This window comes from Perognathus longimembris, chromosome 12, assembly GCF_023159225.1.
Source record: "Perognathus longimembris pacificus isolate PPM17 chromosome 12, ASM2315922v1, whole genome shotgun sequence".
Taxonomy (NCBI): Eukaryota; Metazoa; Chordata; class Mammalia; order Rodentia; family Heteromyidae; genus Perognathus; species Perognathus longimembris.
In genome coordinates, this window is record NC_063172.1 from 8,725,632 (window position 1) to 8,746,106 (window position 20,475).

The 20,475-nt window shown below is 43.8% G+C and overlaps 1 protein-coding gene across 4 annotated transcripts in view; it reads left to right on the top strand.

Annotated features, from left to right (window-relative positions):
• The window catches only part of Asap1 (ArfGAP with SH3 domain, ankyrin repeat and PH domain 1), a 292,770-nt gene that overhangs the window by 238,942 nt on the left and 33,353 nt on the right, over positions 1-20,475 (top strand). For all 4 annotated transcript variants that reach the window (XM_048358418.1, XM_048358420.1, XM_048358419.1 and 1 more), the window contains exons 14-22: positions 2,528-2,615; positions 4,024-4,072; positions 9,206-9,369; positions 10,901-11,034; positions 12,907-12,998; positions 16,684-16,870; positions 17,113-17,198; positions 19,096-19,211; positions 19,349-19,416. In XM_048358418.1, the coding sequence (XP_048214375.1) occupies positions 2,528-2,615; positions 4,024-4,072; positions 9,206-9,369; positions 10,901-11,034; positions 12,907-12,998; positions 16,684-16,870; positions 17,113-17,198; positions 19,096-19,211; positions 19,349-19,416 (984 nt within the window). The remainder of the gene's footprint in view (positions 1-2,527; positions 2,616-4,023; positions 4,073-9,205; positions 9,370-10,900; positions 11,035-12,906; positions 12,999-16,683; positions 16,871-17,112; positions 17,199-19,095; positions 19,212-19,348; positions 19,417-20,475) is intronic.

A 20,475-nucleotide genomic window follows, 5' to 3' on the forward strand; every position in this document is an offset into this window, starting at 1 on the left:
TTTCATGCATTTTGCTTCTCAGGATGTTAAGGTCTTCTTTAATGGAGGTTTGCACTGTATCCATTTTTGCTTCCGTTTCTTTCTTGGCTTCCTGGATGTCCTTCGAGACTTCCACTCTAAACTCCTGGAATTGTTTTCTGATTTCGTTTCTGAGGCTTTCCATCATTTCTGCTAACATGGCCTCAGTTGTTTTTTTATTCTCCATCTCCTCTTCAGTCGTGCTGCCTTTTTTTTTGGCCAGTTCTGGGCCTTTGACTCAGGGCCTGAGCACCGTCCCTGGCTTCTTCCTACTCAAGGCTAGCACTCTGCCACCTGAACCACAACGCCCCTTCTGGCCGTTTTCCATATATGTGGTGCTGGGGAATGCAACCAAGAGCTTCATGTATAGGAGGCAAGCACTCTTGCCACTAGGCCATATTCCCAGCCCAGTCATGCTGCTTTTTGGAGCTGGCGAGTTGGCTTGCCCTTTGACGAAGCTCATTATATTTCCTTGTGATTTGCGCATCTGGAGATCTGTGGGTGGCTTCCCTGGTTTGGCTTTGTGCTGGTTCCCGCTGGTCCATCAGTGGGAGACTTGTCTGTGTCCTGGCTCTGGGTTTGAGCCTGGCTGTTGATCCTTACTTCCCAATGGGTGAGTGTGACCGTCTCGGTTGTTGCCGGGGTGGTCACCCTCCCTGCACTTGGGGGTGGGTAGGTTCTGTTTCTTTCTCTGCGGGGCAGTGTCCTGCCGCTGTGTTGTGCTGACCCTAGCGTGCCCCTGGTGGGGGTTTGCTGGTCGCTGATTCAGCGTGGCGTGGAGGCTTATCTCTTCTTTGGTTCTTTTTTCCACTCTGTATCTTGATCAGAGGACCTCACCTCTCAGGCGGTTCGCCTTCCTGTGTGGACCGCTTGGGGGCCGGTGTTGTTGAGGTGCGGCCCACCCACTTGTGCGAAATGCTCCTGAGTGGGCCCTGCCGCTGGTGGGCTCTGCCCTCATGTGCGATGTGCGCCCACCACAGCGGGCGCTGCCGCTGGGGGGCCCTGCCCACCTGTGCGGGGCATGCCTACCAGAGCGAGCCCCGGGGTGTTGGGTTGTGTTGCGCCCTCCCGCCAGTCTGCTGTGGGGGGCGGTATGTGTGGGCCCAGTGGGATCAAGTGGGTTAGCGCCCACAGACTGCGCCTCCGCTGTGAGGAGGATGCGTGATCGGGCCCAGGTGTCCCTGCTGGGCTGGTATTGCCCACCAGCGCACCTGTGACTTTTGTTGAAAAAGTCCACGAGGTCTAGGTGCCTGGGGTAGGGCTTGCACTGCCGGCTGTCCCCTGGCCTCTGTTGGGAAGGGGGCGGGGCCCGTGCTTCCGGTTCAGGCTCCTCTGCTGCCTTGGCACTGCTCTGCCCCTCCCCTGCTAGCTCCTGTGTCTTCCCAGAGTCTGAAGGGACCTTTTGTGGCCTGATTTAGGGGTTCTTTGTTCCCTCGGGGTGGGAAGGGGGAGGGAGGGAGACCTAGCTTCTCTGCAGGGCTTGGGTCTCTGACAGCTGGTCTCCCGTTGGGGGAGGGGGCAATGGGGAACTCACTGGTCCTGGATTGTGTGTGTGTGTCCCCCGCTGCCGTTGGCCTTTCGGGGGTGGGGTGCAGCGAACGGTCGTTTGGTGGTGGTGACCCCGGCTCTCCCCTTCTGCACCGCTTGGTTCCCCTGCCACTCACGTCCGATCCCAGCTGTGCGGTCCCGAACTTCCCGTCGCCCCCGTCTGTCTAGGTCCACGCTCCCCCTGGGGTCCGTGGAGTTCTGCTGTCTGGACTCTGCGCTCCCGGCGTGACTTTTCGGCAGTCGAGTCTGCCGTTCGCCTGGTCCCCTTTCCCAGCCTGGCCCTTTTCGGGCCAGGGTCGGTGGGTGGGAGGAGGGTACCCCGGAGATTCTCCAGCTCTGTGCAGCTTATAGGCTCTTCTTTTTTTGTTCCTTTTCATTTCCTGCATTTCTCCACTGCTTCTGGCTGCTGGTTTTGCTGGGTTCTTGATGGGATGTTGGGTGCTGGAGTTCCCAGCTTGCTATTCAGTTGGAGCGAGTTGGGGTGCCTCCCTACTGTGGTGGCGCCATCTTCCTCTCTCCTATCTTACTACTTCTAAGAGAAGTAATGTATATTGTAATTGCCACCAAATTTGGGGAATACTTGGAATTCCAAGTTTGGGATAACTGATCACTGGAATCATCGTGAATTAGAATGAATCACAGCATGGCTACGTGTCACAGTAAGATACGGTTTTGGAAGTGCCAGCTACTGCTTGAATTGTGGAGCTTCCCATAGTGCATTTACAGAACTTTCCCAGTCTTCACTGCCAGGGTTGTTATTGATTCCATTCTGATCAACCACCAGGAAATTAGGTACAATTAAAAGATGTTATATAGAGCACATAAATTCTTTTCCTCCTTTAATGAGATGTAGAATTCCAAATCTAGCTACAGTGTATTCTTGTGGCCATGAACAGTCCTTGTGACCCTGGTATGGTATAAGACAGTAAAACCACATTAACTTCTTGTCTCTTTTGTCCAGTCTAACAGGCAGCCAGCTAAGTTGAACCTTCTCACCTGCCAGGTGAAACCAAATGCTGAGGACAAGAAGTCCTTTGACCTCATATCACGTGAGTTCCCTCCCTCCCTCTCTCCTTTTCTGGGTTTTCTGTGTGTGCATTTGGGTTTGTGCCAATTCCAGGGCTTGAACTCAAGGCCTGGGCACTGTCCCTGAGCTTTTTCGCTAAAGGTTAGCTTTCTAATACTTGAGCCACAGCTCCATTTTCAGTGGTTAATTGGAGATAAGAATCTCACAGACTTTCCTTCCCTGAGCTGGCTTTGATCTATGATCCTCAGATCTCAGCCTCCCAAGCGTCTAGAATTTTAGTGATGAGCCATCGGCACCTGACCACCTTAGTTCTTTTTCAGAACATTTGTTTAGTGTGGGTTCTGAGACCACATTTCTCTTCTCTACAGATTAAAGCAGCAATAGCTTTCCCAAGCAAACCTCCTCCTTGTCCTCCATACAGCTTCTGGTTCTTCCTGCATGTGCAGCTCTGGGAAGACCCCTGAAGTTTCTTTTTCTTGCTTATTTGGTTTGTTTTGAGACTGGGTTCCCCTTGGGTTGGCCAATCTAGTGTTGAATTCGTGAGATCAAAGAAGCGGTGTTCCTGCCTCAGCTTCATGAGTAACCAAGCCTCTGGGTGAGCACCCTCTTACCCCACTTCCTCGGATCTCAAGTGTGCTGAGCCCATATGTCGCTGGGAAGACCTGGCAGTGTCCGATTTGACATTTTTTAGCATTTCTGGAGGTTTTGCAGCTGAGGGCCTTGTGCTTGCCATGCAGGTGCTCTGCCACTTAGTGTTGTGGTATCCTGGCATGCATACTGTCTGCCTTGGGAAGGTGAGGGTCTTAAAACAGATCACATAGGAATTGTTGAGTAAATGTTCTCCTGACTATGCTGAAGCCGCCTTGAAAACTTCCTTGGGGTTGGAGGCATGACCAGTTGGTAGAATACCAGCCAGTGACTGAAAGCATTGGGTACTAAGCTCAAATCCCCATCTCAGACCAAAAAGAAAAGAAAGAACTTCCTTGTGAACACACACCTTCCCAGCCTTCTCCCTCCTGTCCTTGGTGACAGAGGTTGAGCCTTTCTTCGTGGAACCTAGTTCAGCAAGAGAACAGCTTAGCATGGGGGACAAGGGCAGAGTTAAGCTGCTTGTGGATCCTCAGGGTCAGAGTAATGGAGGCCCAGTGATTTCTGGTAAGGAGACACTGACATGCTCAGTCTCTTCCCTTCTTCCCTCTAGTTAAGAAGAGGTGCCTAAGGTGTACTCAGTAGTTGTGGTATTTTATTGTATTCCTGTTGTACTTAAGAAAGAAATACTGACAGTGAATTGTTTACCTGCTGAAACATAGTGGTATAAAAATAAAATGATACCAAATTACTACTTTTACTGCATGTGTTTTTTGTTTTTCAGGAACTTAAAAATCTGTATTATTCTGAAGGTTCACTTTGTTTTTTCTTTTGTATTTCAGATAATAGGACATATCACTTTCAGGCAGAAGATGAGCAAGATTATGTAGCGTAAGTAGTTTCGAAATAATAGCGTAATGACATAAATTGAAAACAGTGTTTGGAACTGCTCTGAGTGCCTGTCAATCTCCTTTTCTGACTCTGGACCTTCCTACTATACTTCTTTCTGCTGGTATCTACTGCGAGTTGGGCTTAATTAAGCCTTTGCACCTCCAGCTCTGACTTCCTCTCTCGGCCTGCAACCCCTACACACTGTCTTGCACTTCTCTGGTGCACATCCTCAGCCTCTTGAGACTGAGAGCTTCTTGAGGAAAGAGAAATCACTGTGCTTATGCAGCTTTTAATCGTGCTACCTGCACTTGCCAAATACCTGAGCCTGTCTACCAGATGCCCAACTGTTCCCCTGAGGGGAGTAGAGGAGCCTGGCCCGGTGCTGCACAAGTAAAGGGAGCTGTGCACAGTGAGAAAGAGCCAGGTTAGGCGTCACCAACTACTTGATCTCCATCCCAAGCCAGCTTTATTCGTAGCCCAGTAGCCTACCACAACTGCCAAATGCAGTGGTATTGCTATTAGGTTCTCAGCTGCATACATTGGTAGAAGAGCAGCAATTTAAGCCTTTTGCTTGGTTGTTTTATTTTGTAGTGTTTCAGACCTGGGGTTTGAACTTGGCCTCTTGCACTCCTGCTTTGCTTTTTTGCTCAAGGCTACTAGTCTGTCATGTGAGTCACACCTCTACTGCTGTTTTTTGCTCATTAATTGAATATAAGGATCTCTTGGGCTTTTCTGCCCTGGATGGCTTCAAACTATGGTTTTCGAACTAGGATCTCAGCCTCCTGAGTAGCTAGGAATACAGGCATGTATCTGCAGCACCCAGCCCACATTTTTCTTATATCTAGCAAGTTCTTGGAGTAGTTTGGGTCAACTGTTACGAACATTAATTACTCTTCCTTCCTTAATTACATCCAGAGCACTACAGGTGATGGTCACACCCATTTTGCCTTACAACCCATCTTCCTTCTCTCTATATCACGCACATACTCACTTCTCTTGAGTGTTGCACAAGGGAACAGAAGGAGAATAGGAAATGGATAGAAAGTATGTAGGATTGGGAAAATGGCAAAGAAGAAAATCACTGAGAAAGGAAAGAAAGGAAAAGGAAGAGTGAGATCCATTATCAGCTCCTCCATCAGGAGTGCACCAGATGGCCAAGAGTGCTGCAAGCACTGAGAATACCACAGTAGATTGCATGGAGCCCTACCCTGAAGGAGCACTAAGCCAGGATCAAGGAGGCCATGTGCTGGGGCAGCCCACACTCAGGTCAAACACCCTGATGGGCTCCTGGATTTGTTGCCCAGAAGTGACCTTCTAGAGTATGATGGATCTGAGCTGGCTACAAAACATTGTAAATACTTTGAGATCCCAGTGTGGAGGAGCCACAGGACTATTCCATGTTACTAATCAAGAGCTGACAGATGGAGTGGCAACTAGGAACCAAATGGGAAAGGAAGACAGGGGAAGACTGTCATCCAGATTCTCATGATACTTACTGACATCATACCGGAAGTCTATCTTCTGCCTTATTCATTCTCTCCCATGGGAAGCAGAAGCCTTTACCCCTATGTGCACCTGAGGAGACAGGCACATCGTGCCATGTTCAGACAAGTCCTGTTTAGCTAGGATTTCAACCCAGACCATTCCATAACCACATTGGAATATTGCCTACCCTGGTTCCACTCTTTCCTCTTTCCCCTTCCTCAGAGCTATAAATCGAAGACAGGTGAGAGATGTGTAAGGCAGAGGGCAGATCCACTTCATCTCTGTGCCCTGTGTCTCAAGCCCAGGCCTTCAATATCTTATTTTTGTGATTTATAGGTAATTCTGTACCGGTTTTAGTAGACACTGCTTTGCCTGTGGGCTGTGCTGCTCTCTGGGCTGGGGCTGCTGGACCCATATGGAAATAAGTGCACATTTTGTACTTTGGATCTCTTTTGGTGCCGGGAGGGAAGCCCCAGTTTCTTCTTTTGCCTCCAGGTCTACATGGGGCATCATTGAGTGCCCTGTCTGTGGGAAAATGTCCACTGAAATTAAGTGAGGAAATTCCTTCTCGAGGAAGAAAGAGGCAGGTACAAAAAGGTACTACCTGTGTTTGAAGGTCACAGATGTGGCTTCTAATGTAGGCTCTGCACACCCATGGCTTTTGTGCTTCAAGCAGCTCATCATATCAGTGTGCAACAGTGGATGGGGATTTCAGATCTCACTTGGGGAATTCAGAGAGAGTAAAGTGTAGGAAACTCCTAGCACAGCAGCAGTTTATTCTTGTGCCTTGAAAACTCTTAACCAACTTTTCAAGTATGCTAATAAAATTATGTACTATATTGTCTTTTATACCTTATGGTATGCATGTTACTTTAAAAGAATTTGAATTTTTTTGAAATAAATGTAGCCATTGCATCTCACCAAATTTGAATTGCTTCCTCTAGTAAATTAATTGTTCTTTAAGTGTATGTTTTCTGATTTTCACAACAAACTTCATTTCTTTTTTTTAAATCATGAGTCCTGGAAGAAAGAAGCAAGTGTATAATGAAAGGAACTTTGAAAAGGAGGTCAAGAAAAGTAGCTTTTCTTCCCAGTCTAGCTTAGAACTGTGGGTTAGATCAGAACCTTTCTGGATTCCTTAAGAAGGAAGGTCTTTGTAAACCCTAGCCTGGTGCCCTTGGAAGGGTCTGTTTCAAAACTTATAAATAGGGCTGGGAGGTGGCCTATTGGTAGTGCTTGCCTTGCACGCATGAAGCCCTGGGTTCAATTCCTCAGCACCACATAAACAGAAAAGGCCGGAAGTGGTGCTGTGGCTCAAGTGGTAGAGTGCTAGCCTTGAGCAAAAAGGAAGTCAGGGACAGTGCTCAAGCCCTGAGTGCAAGCCCCAGGACTGGCAAAAAGAAAAGAAAAAAAATATTACTTGGCGTATGGAAGATACTAGTCCATATGACTGATAGCCAAAAGTAGTTTTTGAGGAAAGCAAAATGGAGAATTTAGTCAAGGGAGAGGAGAATACAGTATAGTTATTTATTATTTGAACCCAGTTTCTTGAATTGTTTTTAATAAAAATAATTCTTAGATTCTAGTTTGAAAGAAAATAGGTGTTTTTGTTTGGTTGGTTTTTGCTAGTCTTGGGGCTTGGACTCAGGGCCTGAGCACTGTCCCTAGCTTCTTTTTGCTCAAGGCTAGCACTCTACCTCTTGAGCCACAGCGCCCACTTCCGCCTTTTTCTGTTTATGTGGTGCTGAGGAATCGAACCCAGAGCTTCATGCATGCTAGGCAAGCACTGCCACTAAACCACATTCCCAGCCCCAACAATGTTTGTTTATGTATTTGTTTTTTGTCAGTGTGGGGCTTGAACTCTGGGCCTAGGTGCTGTCCATGAGCTCTTCAGCTCAAAGATTAGTGCTGTGTCACTTGAGCCACAGCACCACTTCCTGAAAGAAAATAGTTTTAAAAATTATATTATTTAAAATGTATTAACTGACTCAGGCCCAAGCTGTTGGTTAGGATGTAGTCCAGTTTCTGCATCATAGTAAGAAAGGTTTCTCATAGATCACTGAAGGTGAGCGCCACCTAGGGTCAAAGGTGTGCCTTGCACTCGCATGTTGTAAGCAGCCTGGTTTGTCTTTCAGTTCTCATGCTGTTTCTGTCAGTTACTCAGAAGCTTGCCATAGAAAGTGCTTTTCTTAGTAAACTTGCCATAGAAAGTGCTTTTCTTAGTAGCCATCGTAGTGTCCTGTCTATTGCATACCAAGTAAACAGCACTCCATCTGAGTCTGCACTCCATCTGAGTCTCACTGTTTTCACTTGAGAGCAAATAGCTATCCATTAAGAACATAAAAACAATGGCTTATATTTTTCACCTTCTTTCCAAAAATTACATTTGGTTTTTTTTCCTCATTCATGAAAGTAATACAGATTCATAGATTTGGAGAATTACAGAAAAACATGTAATTAAGCAATCCTCCATTAGTTTCTTCTTTTTTTTTTTTTTTTTGCCAGTCCTGGGCCTTGGACTCAGGGCCTGAGCACTGTCCCTGGCTTCTTCCCGCTCAAGGCTAGCACTCTGCCACTTGAGCCACAGCGCCGCTTCTGGCCGTTTTCTATATATGTGGTGCTGGGGAATCGAACCTAGGGCCTCGTGTATCCGAGGCAGGCACTCTTGCCACTAGGCTATATCCCCAGCCCCATTAGTTTCTTCTTGAAGAGAAACAGAAAAACCATACTGATAGTTTGTTGAAACTTCCTTCAGCCTTTGCTCCCAAACACAAATACCTAATATATGCATATCTTTGAATTTGAGATTATATCATGTAACAGGTTTTATCTTAATGTTTGAATTAAACTTTATGATTATTTCTTGTGTCATCAAAACATTATTTGAAACTTAGAATATCTATCTTATGATTATTTTATCAGAATTTTTCCAGGCTCAAGTGGCTCACACCTGAAGTCCTAGTACTCAGGAGGCTGAGATCTGAGAATCATGGTTTGAAGCTAGCCTGGGCAGACAATTCTATCAGACTCTGATCTCCATTTAACCACAAAAAAGCCAGAAGTAGAGGTGTGCCTCAAGGTAGAGGGCTAGGCTGGAGCAAAAAAAGCTCATGGACAGTACCCAGACCCTGAGTTCAAGCCTCAAGACTGGCGCACACACATAAAATATAATAATCAATGCCCTGTTGTTAAGCATTTGATTTTATGCATAGCTTGGTGTTCCTGTAGACATGGACTTCCAGGGAAGAGATGCCTTTGCCGAGTTCTCAGATTTATTTCTCACATTTTTGTCTCATTCTTTACATTGGGTTGGTCCTGCTCTGTGCCCTCTCCTCTCTGGCTTTCGCTTTATTCTGTCCACACAGGAACACGTGTGTGTATTCGTGCAAGTCCCGGTTTAACACTGGCTTTTTCTCATCTAGTCCACTTCCTGATGTTTTTCTACGTGTTGCTTTCGATTCCTTTTTGCATGAGAGTACATTTGTTTGTATTGTTGAGGACTGAACCTAGTACCTAGCACACATTCTTTATGTTGTCCCGTCAAATTTAGTCTCCCCATTTTCCTCACTTTATTGCTATTTTTTTAAATGAGGACAGAAAAGAATGGCCAGTCCTTTCTAAAGGCCTTCCCCGATGTGTTGATCACAGGTGGATATCAGTATTGACGAATAGCAAAGAAGAGGCTCTAACCATGGCCTTTCGTGGTGAGCAGAGCACAGGGGAGAACAGCTTGGAAGACTTGACAAAAGCCATCATTGAAGATGTCCAGCGGCTCCCCGGGAATGACGTGTGCTGTGACTGTGGCTCATCAGGTAGCCTTCCCCATACTTGAACTGGCCTGTCGATGGCCTCTTTTCCTGTCGTTACTTAAAGTCTCATCTCCTGTGGACACACTTAGACACGCACACAGTGTGTGCTCCCAACACGAACATTCCCTGAGCTGCTCTTACATACACTGTTCTCTCTACCTGGAAAGCTCCTACCTGTCCTCCAAAATGGTTGCCTGCCACAGGGCTCCCTTTCCTACCACGTTCAGTTAAATAAAAACCATAGGCGTAAGGGGGACACATAGGACTTGGTGTCCATGTTTTTCAGTCATAAGTCTGCTACTCAAAGCAGGACAGTCTCCTACCAAGCTCTTGTCTATTGTAGTCTGCAAACACTTCACCCTTAAAAAGGAATAATATACCTCCATTATAAGTAGTTGACAAAATAATGGGTAGGGATTGGTTGGGATGTGACACATGACTCTTCTTCCTTCTTGATGCCATAGGAGTGTCACCTTCCCACAGACTTCTGTATTACCGACACACTGACAACAGCTAACACTTGTGGTTTGTGTCCATTATACCAGGAATGTGCTAGATGTTTTGCTTATATGATCATGTTGTAGCCTCAGAAGCTCTGTGAGCAAGATACTAATATCCTCATAAAATGAGAGGTTACTTGTTTAAGATCACACACCTGCAACTGGGGGTTGAACACAGGTACAAAATGTGGTGTTCTTTTGTTTTTGTTTTGCTTTTTAAAAAAATATTTGTGATGCTTAGAGATTGAATCCCAGTTCCTTATGTATCTTAGGCAAGCACTCTACCACTGAGCTAATTACCCAGCCTAAACCTAGTGTTCTTAAGCGTTATGGTATGCTCATTGTTCTACCTAGTGGACTTTACCACATCAGATGTCACAGCACCTCAGAAAAGAGTCTCAGGTTGACTGTCATGTAAACCTGATATGTAAACCCTAGTGCTACAAGACAGTGGCAGAGGAGTAGTGAATACTGAGGTGTTGACCAATCAAAAGAAATGACATTCGTGGGGCAGAAGTAATTGTGCCACTGTTCTGGGGGAGTCCTTTGAAAAATGTCATAAGGCACTGGAAGACACTTAATGCTCAGTATTTATAGCTGTCTTATTGTCAGGAAGAATGTAAGGAGAAGCCATAGCCGAGACTGGGGGGGTAAAGCTTTTGTTCTGCTGAAACTGGACTAATGGCAGCTGCAGAATCCAGGCCCCAGTTGCAGGACTGAAGGCCTTCGCCTCCCTTGTCAGGGATTGCAGTGGCATTAACCTTACTGTAAATCCTGAGGATGTTGCTGAGGATCTCCTAGGAAACAGGTTTCTCAGATAATCTACAGGGATAAAGGCAGGATTGTGTTTTCAATTCAGTGTGGAAGGGAAACTTTTGTATTAGTCCCTAGGCTAAACCACAAGCATCTATGTCTTCCATTTAAAATCTTTCCCTCTTAATAATTCTTAACAAGTCTGACTACTATTTTAGTTTTCTCTATATTTGGCATACAAAGTTAAATACCTTATTTGTTTCATTAAATCTTTTCTACAGAACCCACGTGGCTTTCAACCAACTTGGGTATTTTGACGTGTATAGAATGTTCTGGAATCCACAGGGAAATGGGTGTTCACATTTCTCGAATTCAGTCTTTGGAACTAGACAAATTAGGAACTTCTGAACTCTTGGTAAGTCTTGGCCTGTACTTCAGAAGAGAACTTTTGTTGTCCTGAATATATTTAAAATATTGCTTTGTGGTTTTTGTTTGTGTTCAGTACAAAGAATTCTTATTCCTAAATTGCATGTATTTCCTTAAATGTTTAAAACTTAACTTGTGTGATGTGTAAGACTTACTAGTTCCTATTTCCTGTTTGAAGAAATAGTGACTCATACTGCAACTGGTTCTTTTCTTTGGGGATGGACTTCAAAGCTACTTTTTTCTTTAGGAATAGGTTTCTTTTTTTTTTTTTTGGCCAGTCCTGGGCCTTGGACTCAGGGCCTGAGCACTGTCCCTGGCTTCTTCCCGCTCAAGGCTAGCACTCTGCCACTTGAGCCACAGCGCCGCTTCTGGCCGTTTTCTGTATATGTGGTGCTGGGGAATCGAACCTAGGGCCTCGTGTATCCGAGGCAGGCACTCTTGCCACTAGGCTATATCCCCAGCCCCAGGAATAGGTTTCTTTATGGTTCCCTGTAATCACAATCACAATCACATGCTCCCTTTACCACCTATTGGTTTCAGTTATTAAAAGTAGTGATTGAAAGTTTTTCCCAGTTTTGTTTTCAGCTTGTGTTCTAATAAAGTACCCATGAATTGAAAATGACCTGTTCCCAACTACCACAAGATTAGTTACTTCTGAATCTATGACTACTTCTAGTAGTAAAGAAATAAAGTGTATGTAGAATTGTGGTGCTTAGTGTTACAATATATGAAAGAGGCATGGATAGTTAAACTTGTTTCCTCTAATCACTTCCCCGCCCATCATGATTCAACCAAATTTGAAGTCCTCTTAAGGTCCAAGTTAAATTGATCCTGGTAATAGGCCCACTTAGCATTGTCTTCATTGACAGGACTTTAAGAGTGAAATTTGTTAAGGCAAGTGGAACTCCTCAGTGTCCCTTGAGCAGAATCTGAGTGAACTGGAGCTCACAAAAGCTGGAGAAAAGGCTAGGGCAATTAGCCACCAGCTGCAGGGCTTGCCCTGTTGAGCACCCACTGAGCAATGATGTGTCTTGTGTCGTATGAGCCTTCTCACTTGGCAAGGAGGGAATTATGCTGCTCCTGACCTCTTCATTTCACTTTAGCATTTCAGAGAAAAGCGCAGGCCTAATTCCTGAAACACATTTTCCTTTGGTATAGGACTGGTGCCATACCATCTCTTTGACCTGTGAAAACAAGATCTAAGTTGACATCTAGACATAGAACAATAAAATACTAAGCATTTGCCACATCATAGACCCAGTTTTCTACCCAAACACCCACTTGCATGAATATTCCTTACATTTTGCATTAATCTTAGATAAAGGCCCTTCAGAACAAATTTTCTTGGAATGATCTTGAGCCCAGAACAAAATCCTCTTCCTCTCTTGCTACCCTCCCCAGCATCTTACCATGTGCCCAAATAGGAAGCAATCCTGCTTTCTCCTTTGGTCAATATTAAATGAATGTATGAAAATGAATAGAAAAGGTGTTAGTGTTTGTGCCCATTGGGAGTTTAGATTAGACTCATGTGGAGCCTGCTCTGTGTGATCTCAGATTGTTTGTATGACTTTAAGACCAGCTCCTTGTCTCTTCTGGCATTTAGCACATATTTATAGACATTATTTCTTGTCATTGGCATGATCTCACTAGACTCTCTCTTAATACCTGTGGGAAGGGAACATGGTTTACCTTTCCTAAAAGTTCACTGCCTGGCACATTAATAAATGCTCAGTAAATTTTGACTGAACAGAGATCAGTGAGGGAAAATATATCTCCAAAGTCTCAAAAGCAAAATAATAGGAAAGTTTTAACTATAGTAAAGAGCTTGTGCTTACCATAGTGTGTTTTGTTTCTGTTACAGCTGGCCAAGAATGTAGGAAACAATAGTTTTAATGATATTATGGAAGCAAATTTACCCAGCCCTTCACCAAAACCCACTCCTTCAAGTGATATGTAAGTACTTGTAATATATTGAATATTTGACCACATCATAATTGGTTTTCTATCCTCCCCAGTATTTTAGTGGTTGTATTTCTCCCATTATCAGGGAATAGCAAATGTTTTGAATGTGTTTCTGGAACACAGATTATTTTCACCAGCACCTTCCCTTAGGTGTTTGCAGGCAAGCTCATGCTATGTAGAGCACAGACCTTTATGAGGAGAGTTATCTCTCAGTCACAGTAAGTTGTGATAAAATAATACGATACAATGACAATAGTAGACTCCCACGAGATTGGAAAAATTCCAAATGTTCAATAGTGCACTCAACAAGGCTCTGAGGAAACAGATTTCCTGCCCAATATGTAGCAAGTAAAAATACAAAATGATAGAGTATGAGAAACAAATCAGCCATACTTAACAAAGCTATAAATCTATTAACTCTTGAGGTTAATTATCTCACTTCTGGAAATTTATTCCTATTTTATGATAGAAAAAGATTAAGAAAAATAGCAAGTGACCATTGAATAACTAGTCTGTAGTATAGCCAAACAGTAGAATGCTATCTATGTAGATGTGAGAAAAATGAACCTTCCATTGTTTTCATTTGAGACGATTTTTAGGGTTATTGTTTAATTTTTTTAAAAAAGACAGTATAGAAAATAGATTGCTTTGGGGAAAGGAGGTACTAAGTATGGAGAAGTATGCATACTCCTTTGATCCAGAAACTTAATTTTGTCTAAATTTGATGATAATCTTTTCCTAATAGCACTAGGTTATGGCTCAAGTGGTGAAGCACTTGCCTACCAAGTCCAAGGCCCTGAATTCAATATCAAATCCTACCGAATAGATTTGAGATAGTACAGAAGGCTTCAACAAATATGTTAGACAGTTTCACATTGCTGTGACAAAATATATAAACAACTTAAAAGTGGAGAGATCTTTTGGGGTTTCCAGTTTCTGGGGTTTGCCCCCTCCGTTGCTATGAGCCTGAGTCAAAATATCATGGTATCAGTGTGGTAAAGGAAAGCTGTTCACCTCATGGCAGCCAGGAAACAGACAAGTCAGGGACAAGACGCATACCATTCAAAGGCACACTTCCCTATGACCCACTTCCTCCAATCCCATTTCCTGATAGACATTCAGCCATGAACCCATCTATGGCTTAGTCCATGATGGAATCAGTCACCCCTCATTAGCACTAATATCTGGCGACCATGACTTTGAGTCCAGGGGAACATTTTATATACAAACTATATTCTGTCTCTGTCCCCTAAAGTCTTGTTCGTTCATACAGCTTCAGTTTCACCCTCACAACCTCAGAAAGCATTGCCCTCTCAGGGGCTTCTTTCAGGAACTCCAATCCTGCCATCCCTTGCCTGACCTCCTAGCCTGCCTTTGAAGTCTGGGTGGAATCCTCCATCACCCTACCTAAGCACTTGCATTCTGCATGCCTGCAAAACTAGCATCGCATGACTGAAGCCTAGGTCCACTAACAACCTGAAAAGTCGCCAGGCCTGCTTGGACTAAAGCTGCGGTATTTACACTGCCTGTGTGAGCAGGATACCCAGAACTAGACCTCTCTTCCCAAAGCAAACTCTCTAAAACCCATTTTACCTTCAGATCCCAGAACCTGTAATGGGCAGGACCTGATCAATTCTTGAGATACCCCCAAGGCATCTTTCCAGTTACTCTGATGAGAAGTACAAGGCTTCATTTTAATGTCACTAATCTCTTTAGCAATCACACTTTCCCTATAACTTTCAATACTTTTCCTTTCCCAAATTGCAGGTTTTTAAAAACCCTTATGCTCTGCTTTTTACTACCAGTTCTCAGTGTAAACCTAGCAATATTCATGCCACTTCCTGACTGCTGCACTACCTAGAAATTTCTTCCAGATAACTGGTTCATAACCTTTAAATTCAACTCCTTAGGATATGGACAAAATGTAGACAAGTGTAACGTGAATGGCCTCTAGCCCAGTTGCCAGCAGATTCCTCAGTCCCATCTGAACTGTGTGAATACAATCTTTACTCTCTACTGTCATTCTGATCTTCTGAGATCCCACCAGAATTATCCTTATTGCTCTGCTTATATAGCATTAGCTTTTTCTGGCCTGCTTCTCCAGACTTTTCCAAATTCCTCCCTCAAGCCAGTTCAAACGGCTTGTGAACCAGATGGTCAGGATTAGTCACATTTTTTCAGTAGATTTTCTATGCTAGTCACATTGCCATTACTGTCACAGGATGCTAGGGAAAACAGATTGGTGGAGGGGGGGTATCACAGTTTCAGAGGTTTCAGTCCACTGTCACTTAGACCCTTATTTTTAGTCTGGAAGGTAGGTATGGCTTTTAATACTTTAAAGAAGACAAAACTGAGGCACAGTAAGAACTTCATTTAGCCAGGATCCCTGGGATGGCAAGTGATATCAGAGCCAAATCAAGCATTTGCACTCCACACAATCACTGCCTTTCTCACTGTGGGAGTCACTGCAGCAGGACCTTCAGAAGCCAGGCTTGGGACCTTCTTTCTGCTCTCTGGGGCCTCTTTACAGCTTGGGCTGTGGCTATCCTGAAAGGGCTCTGACCTAAGTGTGAGTGTGACATCTTCCACAGAAGCAACAAGTCACCACACAAAGGTGAGAAAAGACCTCAAGTCTTGTGCCCTTGTCACCTAGCTTGTCTCTTGACTACCAACCAGGAGGGGAAGAAAAGGCACTAGCACCGTTTTAAAGAGGGCTGTAGAACGTGGGAGATACCGGCCACTACCACAGGTGCAGTGGCTGTTTGTGAGTGAGAAATTTTTCGTATCTCATGTTAGAGCTGCCTTGTAAGGAAAGAATTATGAATAGATGCTGTAAAATACACCAGTGAGATGTGGAAAAAACTGAAGCTCAGGAAGCTGAAGTATTTTGCCCAGGCTCACACAGCTGGCATACTGCGGGTGTATGATTTGAATGCAAGCTCCCTTCAGTCTTTTTAGTCGTGGTTCTATATTACCGGGCAGTTCAAGGGGTGAGCTTCAGGTACAACAGTATCTGGAATGTCAAAGCAGTACCATCTGAACCCTGGTTCTCTCTCCCTGTCTTGTCTGCCATTTTCTCTGATCTGACTTCCATTTTCCTCTTCCCTACAAGGTGATAGAGTAAGTACTGGACTACTTCGGTTCTGTTCTCACACTTATGTCAGTTCTCCTTAAGACCTTTTGAGCTGAGGTAGAGGGTAGTTATGTACAAAAACATGCCTCTCTGAGCCTTGTGCCTCCTGTTGGGAACTTGTGCAGGGAGGAAGAGCTCGTCTCGCTTTGGGGAGCTCACTGTGGGCCTGTTAGCATGGCAGCCTTTCTCAGGCCACTCACTCGGGAAACAGGAGTTATATTACAACAAGACTAAAACCCTCTCTATAGGGCTCTGAAAACTTTTTATTTGCCTCTACATTTTTAAATATCTTTATATACTTGTGTGTTTCTGAGTTTGGAGTTTTAAGAGCATATTTCTCATGCTGTTGATTGAGGTAGAAAAGAAATCTATGATTTGTGTACCCATTAATTTTGTCAGTGTGCCTTTATTGTAGTAACTTGGTCTAAAATCTAGCTTCATTAAAATAACTCCTGGTGAAAAGAAATATTTGTCGGGAAGATCTGAAACTTTCTTGGCTCTTGGAAAATGATTCTCTGGTGGTTTGGTTTTGTTCTCTTTTAGGACCATACGGAAAGAGTACATCACTGCGAAATATGTGGACCATAAGTTCTCAAGGAAGACCTGTTCCTCCCCAACAGCTAAGCTGAATGAGTTGCTTGAGGCCATTAAATCCAGGGACTTACTTGCACTGGTTCAAGTCTATGCAGAAGGAGTAGAGCTAATGGAGCCACTGCTTGAGCCTGGGCAGGTAAGGCCTTGCCAAGATCATAGAACGTAAAATAAAAATCAGTTTAAACCACCATTTTTGTTACTCTAACAGCATATAATGAGGTTTTTGTATACTGATTGGGTGCACGTGTCTAAACCAAGAGAATCTGAGAGTGAAAGGTGCTTTTATTACCTACTTAAGGTATCTGATGTTAAATGAAGCTGCTAGGGTCAAACAGGCATTGTGAATCTCCATGTTTCTACTTGTCCTTCCCCTCCCAGGAGCTCGGGGAGACAGCCCTCCACCTCGCCGTCCGAACTGCCGACCACACGTCTCTCCATTTGGTTGACTTCCTTGTACAAAACTGGTAAAGTTTTTCTTTTCTCCATGGAATTAAGCAAATATGACTCATAAATTAGTACACACCAGACCTATTAGTGGCCTGGATCATAACATAGTAGACTTTTTTTAATTAGCCATATAGAATCTAAGGCTTTGCAGACCATTGTGGTATAAAAACAGCCATAGACAATATGTGAATGAGTGAACATAGCTGTGTGCCGGTAAAACTTGGTTTACAAAAGTAATGCACCTTCTGTGTCCTGCAGGTTATAGTTTGCTAATGCCTGGCCACAGTAAATGTGAAATCCTATCCGTGTGCCTAAAAACCAGCTATACTGCCTATCACTGGGGGCTATTGCCTGTAATCCTAGATACTCAGGAGGCTGAGATCTGAGAATCGAGGTTTGAAGTCAGCCTGAGCAAGAAAGTCTCTGATACTCATCTCTAGTTAACACCCACCCCTCCAAGAAAAAGGCCAGAAGAGAGACTGTGGCTCAAGTGGTAGAGTCCTAGCCTTGAGCAAGAAAAGCCCAAGGATAACACCTAGGCTCTGAATCCAAGGACCAAGACTAGCACAAAACAAACAACAACAAAATACTACTGTGTTAGGAAAGACCGAAAGAGAAGTTTGAACAGTACAGGTCAGCTATATTTGTGTGTTATTTAATAGAAGATAGCAAGCTAGTTCAAATGAGAGACATGCTGTTAGGCCTGTAATGCTGAACTCAGGAGATGTGCCTCTGCTGGATTCTTTTCATTTTCTTCCTTTTTTTTTTCATCTGTAAAGTGGGTGTAAGAGTTTCAGTTGAGTTGCAACTGAACAAACTCGTTAGTTTGTAAGTACAGTACATCTTGATCAATATCACCTGTTCTGTAAGAGGAAGATTGAGGAGGAGTGGAGCTTATCTGGGGCAAATAATCAATAGGGAGGGGAGTTGAACCCAAGTAGGAAGAATGGTTCATGGACACAGCCTAATTATATATAGGTCCAGGCCTCTTCCTTAGAGGGAATAATGGCATAGTGGTTAAGAGGAGCATTGGCTTCAGAGATAGACTATGTTCAAATCCCCATTCCCCTGTCCCTGTCTCGATTACTGATAAAGCAAGCACTTCAGCCTCTCCATGCCTTAGGTTCTGCATCTGTAAAATGGAAGCTATTCTTAGTACCTTGTCGGGTAGGTGTAAAGATTCACTGAAGTACTTCATGTAAACACTACTCTCTGTGATTTACTAGGGACTCATATCAATTCTGAATGTTATTACCATTATATAATGTTTCTTATAAATTTGGATATAATGTAGAAACATTATCATTTGCCCTGTTTGTAATACGGTTTTAAGTTTGTGTCAGTTATTAGCATAGGAAGAAGCACCCAGCTACATCGGCACACACCTCTTGTCCTAGCTACTTGGGAGGCTAATACAGGAAAACTACCAATCTGAAGCCAGCCTATGTTGTATAAGACCAAGTTTGACTCTCATCACAAAAATAAGTAAATATAAGAATATGATATACAGGGGCTGGGAATATGGCCTAGTGGCAAGAGTGCTTGCCTCGTATACATGAAGCCCTGGGTTCGATTCCTCAGCACCACATATATAGAAAAATCCAGAAGTGGCACTGTGGCTCAAGTGGCAGAGTGCTAGCCTTGAGCAAAAAGAAGCCAGGGACAGTACTCAGGCCTTGAGTTCAAGCCTGAAGACTGGCCAAAAAATAAAAAAAAGAACATGATATACACACCTATATTCCTTTATTCATTCACACTTTCACATTCTGAAGTATCAGTTGTTACCTGAGTTCAGCCCTGCTCCAAATGTACTAAATGGAAAAATACAGAAATAAGCAGTTTATACATTTTAAAATAGCAACTGTCTCCTAGAGTTGTAGAGTCATTTCTTTGTAATATTGTGATTTTTTTCAGTGGGAACCTGGATAAGCAGACATCCTTGGGGAACACGGTTCTACACTACTGCAGCATGTACGGCAAGCCCGAGTGTCTGAAGCTGCTGCTCAGGAGCAAGCCCACTGTGGACATTGGTGAGAGCGTGGCCACGTGTCACCAGCAATCATCTTTTAACATCTGTTCAATAAAACTGAGACTTGCATGTTACCTGCTGGTCAATTATTGTTCTTCCCTAGACACTTAATGCAAGCATAATTTTCCTTTGTTTCAGTTAACCAAGCTGGAGAAACTGCCTTGGACATAGCAAAGAGATTAAAAGCTACCCAGTGTGAAGATTTGGTAAGAGAATGTAGATTTAGACACTTACTGGTCATCACCTCTCTTTAAAATGTCATTCTGAGAGACTTGAAATAAGCCAGGAAATAGTGGTTCATACCTTTAATCTCAACTATCACCTATGGAGAGATTTAGGTGAAGGGATTATGGTCTTAAGATTTTTTTCCCCAGAAAAAAAATACAAGATTCTGTCTGAAATGTAAAGCAAAGAAAGGGCCAGAGGCACAACCCAAAGGGTAGAACACCTTAGCAAAAGCACAAGGCCCTAAATTCAACCCCCTGCACCACAAAAAGCAACAAACAAGAAAGCAAAATAATACCTTTGTCATCCACTTGTGTTTTGAGTGCAGTTGTTGCACTGGAGATGGAGTGCATTTGAGAAGTGTTGTTCACTGCACAGGACTGAAAATTGAAGCCATGCTTCATATTTTCCAGGCCAATAGGCTTTTTCTATATCTTCCACCATTGGCAGGTAAAGCTCAGAGGGGAATGGCTTTGAGAGTGTTACACACTGTTCTCCCAATTCTGTACACTCACCTCATTTGACTCCAACAATTCTTGCTGAATAATTGAGACCTGGAGTTAGGATGATTCTAATGAAAAATGTAACGTGAGTGTCAGAGTAGACAAACAGAACCATCACTCATGGGAAAGGAAGAGATAGTTTTAAAAAAAATAATAATAATAAGGTCACATTCTCTCTCGATTTTTGCTGAGTACCAGATTCCAAGCCTGACCGTTGTACTTTTCATTCTGTGTTTTCTTTTGCTCTCTTTTGCTTTGCTTATTTGTGCCAGTACCAGGGCTTGAACTTCGGCGTGCTCTTGTCCAGCTTTCTTGTTCACAGCTGGCACTCTCCCACTCAAACCACACCTTGAACACATCTTTTCGATACTTGATTGGAGATGAAGTCTTGCAGATTTTTCTGCAAAGCTGGCTTCTCACTGATCAGCCAGGTCTCAGCCTCCTGAATAGCTAGTGCCTGCCTTGTTTTGTGTTGGAGATAGGGTCTTGCTATGTAGCTCAGACTGGCCTCAAAATAGAGAGTCTCCTGTCTCTGTC